The 12,070-nt window shown below is 40.0% G+C and overlaps 1 protein-coding gene across 15 annotated transcripts in view; it reads right to left on the bottom strand.

Moving 5' to 3' along the window:
- Dync1i2 (dynein cytoplasmic 1 intermediate chain 2) overlaps positions 1-10,575 on the bottom strand; it is a 51,162-nt gene extending 40,587 nt beyond the window's left edge. For 6 of the 15 annotated variants that reach the window (XM_017591432.3, XM_063283003.1, XM_063283001.1 and 3 more), the window contains exons 1-4: positions 10,458-10,476; positions 10,231-10,315; positions 7,633-7,749; positions 5,148-5,265 (exon numbers count right to left, since the gene is read on the bottom strand). In XM_017591432.3, the coding sequence (XP_017446921.1) occupies positions 5,148-5,265; positions 7,633-7,740 (226 nt within the window). In that variant the 5' untranslated portion in view covers positions 7,741-7,749; positions 10,231-10,315; positions 10,458-10,476. Of the gene's footprint in view, positions 1-5,147; positions 5,266-7,632; positions 7,750-10,230 lie in introns of all 15 variants that reach the window. The other 9 variants (XM_039104115.2, XM_006234344.5, XM_063283006.1 and 6 more) reach the window with 4 other exon arrangements.
- Between the last annotated feature and the right edge of the window lie 1,495 nt (positions 10,576-12,070).

Here is a 12,070-nt window from a genome sequence, read left to right as displayed (position 1 = left end):
AGTAGAATAAAAAGAAAGAATCATATTAGAGTTTTGAACAGTAATTTTAATTTCTAAAATTTAAATGTTTGATTGTTACTTAAGCAATTTTTACAGTGGAAAGAAAACAAGTGTCCATCTATCATGATGCAAACTAAACTTTTAAAGTTATTCCTTTTATATACATGAGTAGGGCTGGAGAGATGGCTCAGTGGTTAAGAGCACCGACTGTTCTTCCCAAGGTCCTGAGTTCAAATCCCAGCAACCACATGGTGGCTCACAACCATCTGAAACAAGTCTGATGCCCTCTTCTGGTGTGTCTGAAGATAGCAACAGTGTAATCATAATATATAATAAATAAATAAAATATTTTATATACATGAGTAAAGTTTGTTTGCCCAGTGCCCCCAGAAGTTAGAAGAGGGAGTCTGATCCTTCAGAACTGGAATTACAAATAGCTGTGAGCCACCATGTGCGTACTGAGAATTGAATCTGGGCCCTCTGCAAGAGTAACAAGGGTTCTTAACTTCCGAGCCATCCCTCCACCCCCAGGGTTTTTTGTTTTATTTTTTTAAATTCTAGATTATGAAAACAACAACAAAATTATGAAAAACACAACTTATCTGCGTATTTTTTATCTTCATAACAAATTATAAATAAGCACTGGGTATTAATATTGGGGTTATAAATGTATGTTTTAAGGATTATGAAATGCATTTTGCCTAATTATTTTTTAAGATTTGTTTTTAATTATGTGTATATTTATGTGGCAGTATGCACACTTGAATGCAGGTGCCCCAAAAGGCCAGAGGAGGGCATCAGATCCCCTGAAGCTGGCTTACAGGAAATTGTTATCTACCTATATGGGTGCTGAGAACCTAACCCAAGTCTTAGGCTAGAGTTAGATGGTGTTACCTGCCAAGACATAGCTCCTGTCCTCCCACCCCTTCCCTACTGTTCCCTCATTTTTTAAAGGCAACAAGATCACCATAATGTGCTTAGCCCTTCATTGGCTTCATTCTGTTAAGACAGCTAGGAGGAGGAAAATAGTTTAGAATAAGAAAGGAAGAACATGTGGGGATCTGGCTAGGAAACAGAAAGGTTAAATCCTGAACACTGCAGGCCACAGCAGCTATCGAAAGACATTAATTCTGGGCTGATCAGCTTATACTCTTTTGGTAAACATAACCTCATATGCCTTTACATTCTTTCAATTTTGAATATACAGCAATGACACTTGGCTTGTTTCTCGAAGCCTGCTTACTACTGTCCTAAGCTGTTCTACTTTGGCTAGATCTAACATTAACATTCTACTGTTACAGGCAGCTATAAATTCTAACTGTTCACATGCCAAATAGCAAGCTGATATTTAATCAAGAAGATGCTGGGGCTGGAAAGATAACTCAATAGTTAATAGACCTTGCTGTTTTGGCAGAATATGCTAGCTCGTTTTATGTCAACTTGTTTGAAGCTAGAATCTGAAAGGAGGAAGCCTCAATTGAGAAAATGTCTCTATAAGATCAGGGCAGATACGTGTAGGCAGGCAGGCCTGTAGGGCATTTTCTTAGTGATCCATGGAGAAGGGCCCATCCCATTATGGGCTGGTGGTTCTGGCACTATAAGAAGCAGGCTGAGCAAGCACTGGGGGGCAACACAGTAAGGAGCACCTCTCCATGGCCTCTGCATCAGCTCTTGTCTCCAGGTTCCTGCCCTATTTGAGTTCCTGTCCTGACTTCATTCAGCTGAAAAGTGATGTGAAACATATGGCTTTAATAAGTCCTTTCCTCCCCAAATTGCTTTGGTCATGGTGTTTCATCACAGCCATAGAGTCTCTAACTAGGCCACAAAAGATCCCAGTTTGGTTCTCAGCACCAACATGGTAGCTGACACCGTTTTCTGACCTCTACAGGCAGCAGGTATGTCACACAGTGACATCATACATGCAGGTAACACTCACACATATAAAAGAAAAATAAATACTAAAAAACGTTAAAATCTTTCAGTAATCACTCACATTCATGAAATTTGTTTTCACTAGAAAGAAAAAAAGCATAGCTATTTACACTGTCTTTCCATAGTTTAATTTAGCAAAAATGCCAAACTAATGGATTGAAGATTAACAATATTTTTTCCTTTCCTTCTGCCCCTTCTCTCATGTTTACACACAGAGCAAAACAGTGGCCGACAGAAGGACTAGCAGGAGAGCTTGGCCAGTAAGGACGAGTGCTGTGCAAGCCCAGAAGCCTGACTCCTTCCCAGAATCTATGTAGGTAGAAGGAAAGAACTGACTTCACAAGGTTCTCCTGTAGTATGTCTGCCACCACCCTGCCCCACCCCAAACAGAAGAGTAAGAATCTATCAGACAGAAAGGACAGCAAGGGAATGAGCTCTCCCTGCTAAGGCTCAGTCTAAGAATGCATGTACAACATGGAGACAAAATGCTACCTTGTGCTTCGCCTGCCTCAGCTAAAATACTCCAGTTCCAGTTAAGACAAAACCACCTTGTTACTGGCTAGAACGGGTTGACATAGGCATATTTTTACTTTAATCAACTTGTCTCAGAGTTAACTTTCAAAACTCAAGTGTCACCTAAGAGAGGCTACAACATCTGTGACTGAGAGCCAGTTGCAGCTCTGATAAACCATTTCTAGTTTCTCCTTAAGGAAGCCTTTGCTTGAAATCCTTCAACAAGCCCCGCAGACCCAGCCCAGCTATGATGCCTAAGCTATCATTAATTCTTTGCAGCTCCTGCCATTGGAGCTTGTGCACAGGTGCACAGGATCAGGAATTCCTCAGGGTGAAGAGTGAAATAGATCTGTACCCTTCCAGGATCTGAAGACTTTGTCACCATGATATTGGAAGAGAGCTCGGTTTGAAGTAAGGATTACTAAATTAGGTCAGATTCTGCTAAATGGAAACAATACAACACTGGTTCCTGGAGAAAGACCTGAGTAAGAATGAATTTCCTTGACTTATGCTAGATATAGTCTTATGTTTAGATTCTATAGCCCAAGTTTCTTGTAAGCAGAAGTACATCTATTTTCCTAAGGTAATAATGGTTACCTTGGGGAAAGACTGCTTTGTTTTCTCTGCTTTTTTAAAGTCTAGTCTTCCTTGTTGCTGTTGCTTTCTTTTGATTGTGTTAAGAACAAAACTCTTCCATCCCAAGACCTTGTTTCCATCACCTGACCTCTGCCCACTTCTGCTCTGCCTCTCTCTGGCTTCTTACGCTGCCACCACCAAGCCCACCAAGGCAAGCTTTATGCAGGGACTCACTCTCCCCTCCACCTGGGCTGCTCCCACTCTCAGCCTTACCATGTGGGGCTTCTTCTGACTGTCCTGCTCTTACCAAGCTCTTCCTGAACACCTGCTCTAACGCAGCCCGCAGTCTCGCTCTGACAGCACCACAACAATCCAGCTCCCTACAGGAACTCTGCAAGGAACTTTATCATAAGTACTCAACATTTTCTGAATTAATGAGTGAATGGTTAAGATTTTTCTTTAAAAGCTTTAAAACTAAGTATTATAAATTCTCACATAGGAGAATTAGAAATGGAGAAAAGAGGGCAAACCCTCTCTCCTACATCTCCAAAGAGTGATCTTTCAAGAATCAATAGAAGTGGGCTATGAATTAAGACATAAGCAAGTAAATTCAGTGAAATGGAAGTTGGGGCAGGGGGCAGGGTGGGGGATTCGTAGAAGAAAAACAAAACCCAATGGCCCAGAAAATAAGAAAACAAGACCCTCTCAAGACCCGTACAACTCATGAATGATGTGGGTCAGTTACTAGGATAATAGGAAAAAATAGTCGAATTAATTTGTTTTTAAAATCAAAATATATAGCATAGGATTATTAAATACACAAATATAAATATAAATCAATGTGCTATAGTCTTCAAATTCTATCAATAAAGAAAAACTAAGAGCAGGAAGAAGTAACAAGGAAGCAGATGCTAAGACAAACAGCCTTTTCATCTTAAAACCTTTTAGAAATAAAGATCAGTTTTACCAAGGACAGTTAAGCTTCACAACAGACACACTGCAGTTACTCCCTCTGGTATACATCCCCTATGCTAGATAAAATTAGTCTGCACCCTAGGTATGATGGTACACACCTATAATCCCAGCCCTCAGAAGGCCAAGGCAAGAGGATTAGGAGTACAAGGTCAGACTGGGCAGAAAACCCTGTCTCAACAGCCAAACCCAATCCCAAAACAACAAAACCTCAACAACATGAAACCATTGCTAAGGAAACAGCTCTGCTCATAAAGTGCTGGCTACACAAATATGAGGACTGGAGTTCTAGCCCCAGAACCAGCTATGGTGATACACACTTGTAATCCCAGCCAACGAGATGGAGTCTGGTTGACCTTCGGACTCACTGGTAGCAGCCTAGTCTACTCTGAGAGCCCTAGGTCAGGAAGGTAGGCAGCACCCAAGAAACACCATCCAAAGCTGTCTTCTAGATTCTACATGCATGGCACCTAACTGAACACACACAAACACACAAAGACAGCAGCTCAACAATAACCTTCAAGTGCCAGGTCCCTAAAATGCCACACTCAAATACATTCTCTGTAGCAGCACCTAACACAGAACTACATTAAGCATTAATGCTTTCGTGTATGTATCTAGATAGTTCTCAGTATCTCTCCTGCAAAGTCTACTGGCTTAATATAACAATCAAGATGACTAACACAGGAAGAAGACCAGGACCAAGTGAGATTAGTGCCAAAAGAAGCAACAGTACTATGTGCTTTCTGGAACAGGGAGAATACTATACATTTCTCTTCCTGCTCCTTCGTTTTGAGTACTTTGACTTAGTATACCTTATCCTAGCCTACAAAAAGGAGAATAGAGTTAAGATTAGGAAATACTCATCTTTAAGTTTAACACAGTATAGTGCATAGTAAATTGTTTATTTAAATAAGAAAATTCAATTGGTAGCTTGATAATGTGTTGGTAGGTATTAATCTTGATTTCACAAATAAAGTAACTCTGTATTGATATATCTGGGATAAAAAGGAATTACAGGCAAATGCTAAGATTAATGCTTTTGAGACAAAGAAAATATGAAAAGGCAACAAACCAATGCACTGAGCTTGGATATGTCTGAGCTCGACAGAATCTACGCCGTCTCCCATGAATAGATATAGTCAGATCCTTACCAATTGGGGAGTCTGTAGTTAGCCCCATGCTCTGAAGCAAGGCTTCGGCTTCTCTTCTCTTCTTTTCAAGGTCAGACTCTTCCTGCACAGAGACTGCAGCTTCCTTCTTCTGATCAGTCTGAAATTGTAAGTCAAAACTCAAGTTTAAAGTTTAATATGAAAGACTTCTACATATATATGTTTTTTGAAGGCTTTATTTTACTTCACATATGTGGATAGTGTTTTGCTTGCTTGCAGGTATGCATGTGCAGCACAGGCTCGACTGGTACCCATGGAGGCTAAAAGAGGAAGCTGGATCCCTAGACTGGAGCTACCATACTGTGAACTGCCACTTCATGTGGTGCTGGGAATCAAAACTGGTCCTCTGGAAGAGCCACTGTGCAATGACTTTTAGGATGAAATTAGTTTTTAATATTAAAGTTCTTTTTATAAATCATTATTACTGCATCACTGTTTATAATCTAGAGGTCTCCACAAATAAAGAGATTTAAGATATAAGAATTAAGCAAATAGATTTGTTTAAAAAAAGAATCATTTTTAAAGTTCTACATAAAATTTCCAATGGATTTATATAAAGACTATTTATAAAACATTCTTCCAGAGAGGCTGAAGAGATGACTTGGTGGTTGAGAGTACACACTGCTCTTACACAGGACCCAAGTTCAGTTCCCAGCCCCCATGTCTAGTAACTAAACACCACCCAAACTCTAGCTGTGGGAAAGACAACAGGCTCTGGACTCTTCCTTGGGCATCTCTACCCATGTACAGGCATGTACACACACAGGTAATTGTTTAAAGCTCTTCTGGAGAAAATTAATTTTTAAAAGTTATAGATATTATTATTGTGTCTGGTTTTTTGTTTGTTTTTTCATCTTACCCAGGCTGGCCTCAACTCTGGACTTACGAGGTCTTCCTACCTTAACTCCCAAGTAGCTAGGGTTGCACACAAATGCCCCTAACCCCACTCTTAGGTCTTACAGTAACAAAAATGCATGGCTGGAACTGGTTAAAAACAAAAAAAAAGTTTTAATAACACATAACATTTTGTTAGGAAAATTTTACCAACTTTTATTTTGGTCATATATATATTTTAGCAAAATCTTCTAGCTACAATGGACAAATCTAACATTCTTAGAACATAAACATATCAAGAAGAATCTTAAGCTTTCAATGAAAACCTTGTCAAGTAGACAACTGTTATTTATATACTGATTGACTTTTCTTGGTCACAATATTTTATATCATATTAGCTTATTTTCATCAAATTATAGCAAAAAGAGGTCCCATTGCCAAGCTGAGCCTTCACTGCTTACCATCTCACTCTGTTATGAGACTTTAAGTCAGACGTTAATCATGTCAGAATTACCCCTTAGAGGCCACTTACAGCCACCCACAGAAGACAAAGTCAAGGTTGCTCTCAATATTGACTCAACAGTTTAAGGCTCTAAGTACTATTTGGACTGACTCTGCCAGTCTGAACCATGCTTTCCCCAGTTAGCCGGGACTCAAATATCCAAGGCAAAGCTTCAACTCATTTCTATGTATCACAGAAAGGTTTGGAAAGGTAGGAAACAGCCCAATTACAGTACTTCAGTATCTTCCCAAGTATCTCAGCAACACTACCCATGATTTTTGAGTCACTGTGATAAACTCTTGTTTTTCTGACAATGCTTTCCCTCTAGGTCCTAAGAGGGGTCTTACAGTCTTCTTGTAGTCCTGGCTATTACTTACACATTTATAAACACAAATTTGGTAGGACAGGCAGGCACACTTAGGGCAAATTATGTTCTACTGACCATTTGAAATGTATCTGTGTACACAAATCTGCCCAGAGAGATGCACTTAGGAACAATGTGTAAATATCAAGGAAGAGCAAGAAAAGTATGGCCAGCTCAAAGCCAACATATATCTGCAATATCATGGTATATGATAAACAAAATCAGATGATAAAAGTACCTTTTTGATACTATTAAATCTACTGCTCAGTAACCATATTTCAAGGACTAACTCACGACAAATATTAAATATATGCAAATTTCTACTAAAATAAGTTGTTATATATATTTTTCAGTTTGCCAGGAATATCAAATTATCTGGACAATGAGTTTATTATGATAAACTAATTTATTATATGTATACATATATACATGTTATCTTAATGCAGATGAGTACTATAATGTACGATAATGAACTATAATGCAGATGACCCTTACTTTGCCTAAAAAATATATCTCTAGACAACTACATGGATAAATTTAATTTCTATAATTCAAATCTTAGAAATGCATCAAATTATAAATTGCAGCTCATTGAGAACATCATCCTGCACCAGTTTTGTCATTGTTGTATACCCCGCTTCAAAGCAAGATTCACTGATCAGGCTGCACTGGCAGTGACAGCTTGGGATCTGCAGGGTCCTGATACTATTGCAGAATGCCCTTACTCATACTGAAGGCTTTTATTGGTTTTAGTGACTCAAACATACTTCTTTTTTTTTCCTTTCCTCTTCTTTCCTCTTCTTTTCTTCTCTGATTTGGGCCAACCGTTGCTTCTTACGTTCCAACTCAGCTTTTAATTCACTTTTGTCTGACATGGTTGTGACCTTAAAAGCACACCAACATTTACAATAATCATTACATTGATTTAAAAAAACATCAGGCTTTTAAAAACAAATCAGTACTTCAAGAAGTATGCCAAGAAGCTAAAAGATGTTCAATGGTACCCATGGAGAAAACATAAGTTCTACTTTTAAAATAATAAAAACATATATATATATATATATGGTTTAAAAGGTAAGATAAAATTATAAACAAATGCATATACAAGTATTTCCTAGACTTGAGCATAATCTAGCACACAAGTGCTTTCATGTTTCTAAGCCCACATTTAACAATGTGTCACTCTGTAGCCAGGCTGGTCTTGAAACCATAATGTAGCCTAGGATGTCCTCATAGCAATTCTCCTACCTCAGACTTTGGTGTGCTAGAGTCATCCAGCACACCCAGATTTGATGTTTTCTGATGACTCTGTATTTGAGTACTAGGTAATAAAGGTCATAACTAGTGTTATGTTATGTTAAAAACAAACCACACTGTTGGCTTAAGTCCTGGCAGAGTATGAGGGCTCACACCTGTAACCCCAGCTCTCTGGAAGTGAAGCACAAAGATTCTGAGTTCCAGGTAAACTGGGCGGTACATAGCAAGACAGGCTTTTAAAGAACCCTTACGGGCTGGAGAGATGGCTCAGTGGTTAAGAGCACCCGACTACTCTTCCAGAGGTCCTGAGTTCAATTCCCAGCAACCACATGGTGGCTCACAACCATCTGTAAAGAGATCCGATGCCCTTTTCTGGTGTGTCTGAACACAGTTACAGTGTACTTATATGTAATAAATGAATAAAAAATCTTAAAAAAAATATTAAAAAAAAAAAGAACCCTTACATCTTCAGCTATGAAACCAAGACTATTACCAGAGATGTCTGCATTTTGTTCCCAGAAACTTGATAAAACACTGAAAGGCTAAACAGGAAATTCCTAAAACTTCTTTTAAGTTCTATAGATGTTCCACCACAATCAATCAGACAATATCTTTCCACCTTAACACGTTCTTGTGGCCTTTTTATATGATTATCTATACGGCCTGAAATGTTCCCTAGTAGACAGTCATCTCACTGAATCGGGGACTGTGTTTTTGTCACATTCACATCACAGCAACCTTAACACTGAGCTGACAGTGGCTAAGTGGTTCACCTGCAAAGGAGATGGACTTACAAACATGATCCTGTCATCATACTGCCTGTTATGAAGGAGTGAGGAAGTAGGAGCTTTCTGAACTGGAAAGGTAACCTAGGAGCTCAGTGTAAGGTAGGAGCCAGGACCTTGTTTGTTTGTTTGTTTGTTTTTCTTTTTTCTTTTATTTCGGAGCTGGGGACCGAACCCAGGGCCTTGGGCTTGCTAGGCAAGCGCTCTACCACTGAGCTAAATCCCCAACCGAGCCAGGACCTTGTTACCCTCTCTACATTACTGGTTTAATCTCTGTCAGTGTCTCCCTCTACACAACTGCAGGATTAAATGCTTTCGATCAAGGAAAACTCAGTGAATAACCTCTTGAGGAGTTTAGGAATCTCTTAGGATCTCAATAAATTTGGATGAAGGGCAAGTTGGTAAGGAGGCAAAATTAATCCATGAAAACGAAAAAATTCTTCTATGCAAATGAAAAAGAGGTATTTTGGTTAGAGTACGTCAGAAAGACAGGGCAGTGCTGCAAAAACTGGCGAGCAGGTAACGGTAAATTCATTTCATATACACTCTTACATATACTCCCAACCAAGTTATTTAAACAAATTCGCAAAGCAAAGCTCATGTTTCTTCGCCCACCCCTTTCAGGTCTCCAAATAATATGTAAAGGCTGTTGAAAAGAGCTTCCAAACCTATTACTCTGATAATATTATTTGTATTATTATGTATTATAAATAATTATTATTATGTATTATAAATAATACTTATAGTTTTCTGTTTTGAGCCAATTGTCAACGTGTATACCAATACTGCCTGCTATCTAGTTTAAAGAAATACTTCTTCTGTCAACCATAACTATTCTGTCCCTCTGAAGCATAGGCGTTCAGTTAGCACCCTCACTCTCAGACAGGCCAGGGCTCCGTGACTGACAGGTTCATTTTCTTAAAACTCCGGAGAAAGGAAACTGTCTAGAATGTTTACAACCTCAGTGTTCAGCGACCTTCAACACTAGGTGCCTGGTCATGCTACTGACCCAAGTAGCAGTGACTTTTATTAATAAAAAAACAAGCAAAGCTTAAGGAATTACTTTCTCCCAGGGCTTAAGGCCAAGAGGGTGCGGTCCGGGCTGGGGTGTGTCTAGGGACCGCCAGACCAGTGCGGGACAAACTCCTAGGGTCTGGGCCGCCTGCGGAGGGTCCGGATGGGTTGCCAAGGGCCGCGGTGGCCTCCCCAGGCCGCCTTAAGTCACCCGGACCCGCGCCGTCAGTACATCGGGCGGGCGGGCCCGCGAGCTCCGAAGCAGCCATCAGAGGCAAAAGGGCCTTGAAGGAAGCGCAGCCGACCCACCTGTCAGGTGGTGATGTGGAGATAGTTTCTTCTGACCGGTAACTTTCCGGGAACGTCCCTCTCCAACTGTCGCCACCGCAGATCCCTGGCGTCCCAAGCACACAAAGAGGGATGGGCGGCGGCCACTACGGCGTGAGCCAAGGGACAAATGACTTCGCCGACGCGGTCTCCCACAAAAACAGAATCTTTACCGCCCGGCACGGAAGGGCGCCCTTTCCGTGACTTACCTTTTGCAAAACAGAATCTGACCGGTGAAATAGAGACACACCGGCCGCGGGATCCGAAGCGTTTCCGCTTTGGCAAAAGCTGGACAACTACACCTCACATCCTGGGGCGGAGTACGCAATACCCCAGAGAACTACAAGTCCCAGCAGCTAGGCGCCCTTGCGTGAGCGAGCGGAGTTCTGTGGGAGTTGTGTTCTCCAATAGAAGCAAGGAATATTGGGATATGTAGTCAGTTCTTGGTACTGTTGCCAGCACCAAGGCCATCTTTCTGCCCTTAAAATGCTAATGAGAACATTCCAGCGCTTATATTGAAGGTGTTTTCTTCCGTTGAATAGTGGTTACAATGTTGTTTGTGTTGCTTAAGGTCTGTGGCCCAACATTAACAAAATCTTAAGAAACTCTGTTGTCCTTAATGAACCTAAGAAAAGGACTTTTAAAGAAGTTTATTTATTGGCATGTACCCCTAGATTGATATTATTGAGGATTCTTATAGCATGTGAGACAAGATCTAAATAAAAATATATTGGGGCTAGAAAGATGACTCAGCTGTTGAGAGAGATGGCTCAGCTGTTGAGAGCACTGACTGCTCTTTCAGAGGTCTTGAGTTCAATTCCCAGCAACCACAGGGTGGCTCACAGCCATCTGTAATGGGATCAGATGGCCTCTTCTGGTGTGTCTGAAGACAGCTACAGAGTACTCATATAAATAAAATACATAAATCTTTAAATAAAAATATATTAATTATCATAAAAAGAATTTCTAGTATTTTATAACGAAATCGTTTTCTCCTAAAAATGTGTTTGTGTTTGGTAAGAAAGAATCTTATACTATTGGATCCGATTAGATTTTTAAAGAAAATTATTGGAATAAGAATTAACCAGAAGTACGTTGGCTGATACATGTGACTTGAATTTATTTAAATAATTTGAAGCATTATTTGCCAAGTATTAAAGCTAATATCAAAGCATTATTTTTCTTCTAGAAAACTAACAGGAAGCACATTGTTTAAGTTTAATGGTGATCTCAGATTTGAAGCTTTAAAATTTCATAGGGCGTTTAGTTATGCTAACTTTGTTTTCCTCTTTCCAAATAGTTTTCATTTAGTCACTTGAAAATTCTTATGAATGGTCACTCATCATGTACTAGGAATGGAGCTGCGTACTATAAGTAAGAGCTGAAACACACTTTCCTCTTCTCCACAGAGAAACACTGGGTTCTCAGTTCAATTAACAGTTAGGACAAAATTGTGGAACTGAGCCATGGAAATAGGTAGTAAGGAAAAAAGACTTTCATGAGGAGATGATTCCAGGTACAAGTCTTTGATTTTGGAAAGTTGATTAGAAATTAACCATGAAAAGAAGATGCAGAAAAGTACCATGGTACAGAAGAAGAAGAAGAAGAGAAGAAGAAGAAGAAGAAGAAGAAGAAGAAGAAGAAGAAGAAGAAGAAGAAGAAGAAGAAGAAGAAGAAGAAGAGGAGGAGGAGGAGGAGGAGGAGGAGGAGGAGGAGGAGGAGGAGGAGGTGGAGGAGGAGGAGGAGGAGGAGGAGGAGGAAGAGGAGGAGGAAGAGGAGGAGGAGGAGGAGGAAGAGAGGGAAGGGGAGAAAATAGGGTCAG

Source organism: Rattus norvegicus, chromosome 3 (assembly GCF_036323735.1).
Source record: "Rattus norvegicus strain BN/NHsdMcwi chromosome 3, GRCr8, whole genome shotgun sequence".
Taxonomy (NCBI): Eukaryota; Metazoa; Chordata; class Mammalia; order Rodentia; family Muridae; genus Rattus; species Rattus norvegicus.
Note: the sequence above shows the minus strand (reverse complement) of the source record. Positions and strands in the feature narration are given on the sequence as shown.